Source organism: Gopherus evgoodei, chromosome 2, assembly GCF_007399415.2.
Source record: "Gopherus evgoodei ecotype Sinaloan lineage chromosome 2, rGopEvg1_v1.p, whole genome shotgun sequence".
Classification (NCBI taxonomy): domain Eukaryota; kingdom Metazoa; phylum Chordata; order Testudines; family Testudinidae; genus Gopherus; species Gopherus evgoodei.
The window spans coordinates 147116489-147122112 of record NC_044323.1 but is presented as its reverse complement, the minus strand read 5'-3'; the positions used below and the strand labels follow the sequence as shown (position 1 = coordinate 147122112).

The 5624-nt window shown below is 63.4% G+C and overlaps 1 protein-coding gene across 2 annotated transcripts; it reads left to right on the top strand.

Moving 5' to 3' along the window:
* The first annotated feature begins 609 nt into the window (after positions 1-609).
* On the top strand, positions 610-4525 carry MRPS24 (mitochondrial ribosomal protein S24). Of its 2 annotated transcripts, none has more exons than XM_030551779.1 (4): positions 610-695; positions 2223-2303; positions 3328-3439; positions 3988-4525. In XM_030551779.1, the coding sequence occupies exons 1-4, from the start codon at positions 663-665 to the stop codon at positions 4269-4271; spliced, it is 510 nt and encodes a 169-aa protein (XP_030407639.1). In that variant the 5' UTR covers positions 610-662; the 3' UTR covers positions 4272-4525. The 2 variants fall into 2 exon arrangements, with proteins under 2 accessions (XP_030407639.1, XP_030407636.1); XM_030551776.1 differs by lacking the exon at positions 610-695 and adding an exon at positions 1021-1329.
* The last annotated feature ends 1099 nt before the right edge of the window (positions 4526-5624 follow it).

The following is a 5624-nucleotide window of genomic DNA, read 5'->3' as shown; positions in this document are numbered from 1 at the left end:
GCCCCTGTGAACTCCTGCTGCAGCCACATGGCACTGGAGGTACGACATCGGGCTGGACTCCAGAATTCGCTCCCAGAGATCAGAGCCCATGGGTCTGAGCACATGCCCTGCTAACCGCAGCCTGCACAGCTCTGCTTTGGGGATCTGCTCCCAGATCCCCAGAAACCAGCCAGTTCTTCCCTGGCAGGTGGGCAAGCGGCAGAGGCCAGATGGTGTAAAACAGCCCCCAAAGCTGTGAACCTGCAAGCAAGGGACACTGGGACACACACCACCAACGTGCCACAATGGGGCCCCGATCTCTGTCAGGGTCTGGGCAGCACCGGGCCCCCTCGGAGGGGGCAACTGGGTGCTACTGTAACACACAAAATACCCACGTGCATGTGTAAACCCTTGGGAGCCCCCCGTGCCAGCCCCGGGGGGAGGGGGTTTGAGCAGGTCACAGGGGACCCCCAGGGGCTGCTGCTGAAGAGCCCCCGCCCAAGGGAGCAACCCAGGGCTCAATGACCAGCCAGCCCCGCGCCCTAGGCCCCTCCCGGCCTAAGCCCCGCCCCCTCCCGGCAGCAGGCGGCCTCGGGGGCGGGGTTACTCCGGCCCCGCCCCCTTCCCGGCGCAGTTTGGTTCAGTTTGCCCCCCTCAGTGGGCGGAGCTTGGATCGTTCCAAGATGGCGGCGCCCTTGTGCAGAAGGGGCTTGAAGGTGAGGTGCCGCCGCGGCCTGCGCCCCCCCGGGGGCGGGGCCTAGCGCGGGAACTCGTTCCCCCTGGCGCACGTGGGGCCGGGGACGCTGGGCCAGGCAGACGTACCGCGACGGGCGGAGTCGAGGCTAGTGGCTGACTCAGCTGGGCAGCGGCCAGCGCGTGGGGATGTGCACGGCGCTGTACGTTGTGGCAAGGGCTGTGCGAGCACAGAGGGGACAGGGTGTGTGTGAAACAACGGGGCTGTCCCGGCTGGGTGGGACCAGGAGAGGGGGATGCAGCTGCCCCCCCGGTGTCGCTCCCCTGCCCACAGGCATTAAACCCCTTTCCGCGGAGAGCTGGCAATGCAAGTGCCCGCTGCACCGAGGAGCCAGCTCCGGCTCCTGTCAGAGCCCCGCGGACGTGCCGACAGCTGCAGCTTGCCCAGCATGCCGACCCTGGCAACTCAACTCAGGGACATTTAATCAAAATCCACCGGCCCAGCACCGAAATGGCCCGCTGGGCGTCCCTGGAGCAGGGCTTACAGGAGGAATGCGCAGGACCCAGAGGTGCCCGTGGCTTTGGAGCCGGCCGATGGGGTGTTACAGTAATAGACTGACTCTGGGCGCATCTCCCTCCAGTGGTTCTAGCACATCGGTAGGCAGACTTTTTGGCCTGAGGGCCAATCTGGATATGGAAATTATATGGCTGGCCATGAATGCTCACAAAATTGGGCATTGGAGTGTGGGAGGAGGTGAGGGCTCTGGCTGGGGGTGCAGACTCTGGGATGGGGCCAGAAATGAGGAGCTCAGGGTGTGGGATGGGAGTCTGGGCTGGGGTGTGGAGGGGGTGTGTGGCTCCGGTTAAGGGTGCAGGGTCTGGGGTGGGGCTGAGGATGAGAGGTTGGAGGTGCAGGAGGGTGCTCCAGGCTGGGACTGATAGATTTGGCGGGCCGGAGGGGGATCAGGGCTGGAGAAGGGGGTTGGGAAGGGCTTCAGGGGTGCAGGCTCCGGGTAGCACTTCCCTCAAGCAGCTCCCGGAAGCAGCGGCATGTCCCCTCTCTGGCTCCTACACAGAGCCATAGCCAGGCGGTCTGCGCGCTGCCCCATCCGAAGGTGCCGCCCCTGCAGCTCCTGTTGGCTGTGGTTCCTGGCCAATGGGAGCTTTGGAGGCGGTGCTTGGGGCAGGGGCAGTGTGCGGAGCCCCCTGGCTGCCCCTGCATGTAGGAGCCGAAGGGGGGACATACCGCTGACCCCGCTACCTGGCTGGAGCGCTGGAGCAGGGCAAGCCCTGGACCTTGCTCCCTGGCGGGAGCTTGGGGGCCAAATTAAAATGTCTGAAGGGCCGGATGCGGCCCCCGTGCCGTAATTTGAGCACCCCTGTTCTAGCAGCTGGCTCCCAGCTCCCATGAACGTGACTGCTGCAGCTCAGTCCAGGGGTTTGAGTCTCTGGTGCTGCAGCTCCTTTGTTCAATTCCCAGCATGCAACCAGGGGTCTGTTACACTCGCCTCCTCCCCTGCTCCCTGACGCCCTGTGCTTTGCTTTACTAGGCCATTCCATGGACCCAGGACGCTTTCTCGTGGCTCCTTTCCTGCAGCCGGGCTATTCAGACCACAGCTGTGTGTCACAAGGTAAGTGCACAGCGGGCTGCTGCTGCAAAGGTCTGTCCATGTGGATCCCAGCGCTGGCATACATGGCTTGTGCACTTGTGAGACGCAGGTGCCAGTGGTGGGATCCCGTGGACAGCCCCTCAAAGAATCCCAGAAGCTGTAAGGTAAGTAACAGCCCTCTGAACCTGCAAAACCAAAACTGGAGAGGGGCCTGTGAAACAGGGCCTCACCCACCCAGCGAAGCCACTCACCAGCAGGGACAGAGGCACAGAGTTCTGGCGAGGCCTTGGAAACCCCCCTACGGCCCCAGCAACCTGTGCCAGGAGCCTTTACTCTCTCCTATGGAGTCCACCCCAGCCGCGTGTCCCCCGAACCGTCCTGCATGGCAGGTGTGGTTAGGGCAGGGAGGCAGGACTCCTGGGTTCTACATGCAGGTTTGCCACTGACTCACTGGATGACCAGGGGTGGGTCCTTTCTTGTCCATGCCTCAGTTTCCCCCAGGACATGAGGTGATTCTGCCCTGTCCAAGGGTGGCAGGGGACTGGAGGCTCAGTGAGTCGATGTCGAAGAGCGGCTCCTGGGCTTAGTTCTGTAGCCTGCACCTCGCAGTGCCTGTTCTTCACTGCGTCTGCACCTTCAGCGCCCCTGAGATACCTGCTGAGAGTGTGAGTGACTCTGAGGCATCAGACTGGGCAGGACCCAGAGGCGCCCTTAGCAGGGAAATGAACACTCGGGCTACAGCTTCCTGCAAGCTGCCTCTCACACAGGCTGCATGCTGTTCTACTGCCACGCGGAGCCAGGGCATGACAGTGCCAGTCCCGAGGAAGGGGGCATGTGGATAGTGGGATCAGCCTGCTAGCACCAGGGGGTCAGTGCTCTGGGCCCTAGGTACTGCCGAACGCTCTGAAATACCTGCTGCCCCGGCCTTTCTGGGCTATTAACGCCTATGGAGCAGGGGAAGATGTGTGCCCCGCTCCTGGCCCTACCGAACAGGGGTAGCCTCCATGTTGTTTTTCACTCCCCACCCATGGGTGTTATCTTACAGAACCGGGCGGCCCGAGTGCGAGTCGGAAAAGGAGACAAGCCAGTGACGTACGAACAGGCCCACCCGCCCCACTACATCGCCCATCGCAAGGGCTGGCTCTCCCTGCACACCAGTGAGTGACCTGCCAGCCGCTGCCCTGGGGGTACCTGGGCTTCCCCGTCTCTCAGCACGTGCCCTGCCCCCCACAGCGCTTCCTGCTGGGAGAGGCCGGGGTGGGAGTAGCTGGGAGTGCCTCCTCCCAGTCAGTGCCCTGTCCTGCCCCCCACAGCGCCTCCTGCTGGGAGAGGCCGGGGCGGGAGTAGCTGGGAGTGCCTCCTCCCAGTCGGTGCCCTGCCCTGCCCCCCACAGCGCCTCCTGTTGTGTGGTCCCTCTGACTTAACAAAAGAGGGTGGGGGGGGTCTTCAACCTGGCATCTGCCGTTCTCCTCCCGCCCCCCTGCGCTCTTCTCCAGGCGTGGGAGAGGGGAGCGGAGGGAGAGGGAGTCTCTGTCTCCCGTCAAATGTGTGTTCCCTGGCCGGATCCTGATGCAGTGCCCTGGCTGGACACCCACGCAGCTCCCTGCTCTGGCTGGTGCTGCTCGTACCGTCTCTTAAAGGTGCCCTGTGGGCATGTTTGCCTGGTGCCGTCCCCTCACCCCCCACTGCCCTGTCTGCCCTGCAGGTAACCTGGATGGGGAGGGCGGGGCAGCCGAGCGCACCGTGGAGGACGTTTTCATCCGCAAGTTCATCTACGGCACCTTCCACGGCTGCCTGGCCAACGAGATCGTGCTGAAGCGCCGCGCCAACGTGCTGATCATCTGCGCAGTCTTCCTGCAGCGCCTGCCGCCCTACAAGTTCTACTTCCTGGTGGGCTACACCGAGACGCTGCTCTCCTTCTTCTACAAGTGCCCCGTCCGGCTGGAAGTGCAGACCGTGCCCGAGAGGGTCATCTACAAGTACCTGTAGCCCTGCTGGAGCCCTGCAGCGGGGCACCTCACCTCTCCCCTGGGCCAGCCCAAGCAGTGGGGCTCCTGTACCCGAGCCAGGCCACCTGCTGGCCCATTGTGGGGCAGGAGAGTGGCTCTGCATGGGCCCGAGGAGACCATGGACCCGTGGGTGGTGGCTGTGGGGCGCTCTGGGGCGGGTGTTACCTTGGCTCTGGACATAGCAGTGGCCCAGCCCGGCACTGGGGAATAAAAGGACTCTGGCCCCTGTGTCCATCTCTGGAGTCACCATAGCCCAGTTTTCTCCCAGCTTGGTCCTGGGGCGGTCAGAGTGTGGGCCTGAGAGCATGGACAGCAGGTCGCATAGGTTTAGGCTGTTCCTCTCCAAACTGCCAGGCATGGCCCCACCCCATGCCTTGACCTCTCCCTGCACGTGGGGGCCACATGCCGTCCTCCTTCATGGCCTTCCTTTGGTGCTGGGGGCTAGCTACAGGACTGGGCTGGTGGCCACGATGGGGGGCCTTCTGGACTCCGGCAGGTAGCAGAAGGAGTGTGGCCTTGGGTGGAAGGGACGGGGTTGGGGTCTAGCCTCCCCCAGCCGCTATTCATGCACCGCCAATGCCTGGGAGCTAGCAGTTTCGCATCCCCCCCACCCCGGGACATGGCAACATCCATGAGAGCTCCCTCCTGCCCCCTTCCCACCTGAAGACCCCCCCTACCCTATGGGACCTACACACAGACACAGATCTGGGGAAGCCAGCGTGGCGGGATTGGGCCCTGTGTCATGGAGTCGCCTGGGCGATGCTCTGGAACTGCTCCCTACGAAGCCAGGCAGGACTCTGGGGGAGCCTCCTCTCTCTGAGCAGACTGTGCCCAGGGCAAGAAGCTTCCACCTTCCTGGGTCTGACCCCGGCGCATTCAGCAGCACTGCACCTCCATGTGCTTCCTGCAGCCAGTCTGTCCGGGCGGGGTCCTGGGGCAGCCAGACCCCAACTCCGCAGTCAGACATGACTCTCAGCCAGCGTAAAACAGAGGGTTTATTAGTTGACAGGAACACAGCCCAGAACAGAACTTGTTAGCACAGAAATCAGAGATTTTTCGGCCAAGTCCATCTTGTGGGGGGAAGGGAGCCCGAAGCCAGGGCTCTGGTCCTCCCCCATGCCCCAAACCAGCCAAGACTCACTCCTTCCAGCTGCCTGGCCCCTACCCGTTGCTCCTCCTCTGGCCTTTGTCTCACTCCCAGGCCAAGAGTCACCTGGTCCCATCCCCCTCCTGAGTCTTGGCTTGCGAAGAGGCAGCCATAGCATCCATGCAGGCAGTTGGAGCAACCCCTACAGAAGTCACACACGCTCATTCCCACCACCTGGACCAGGGG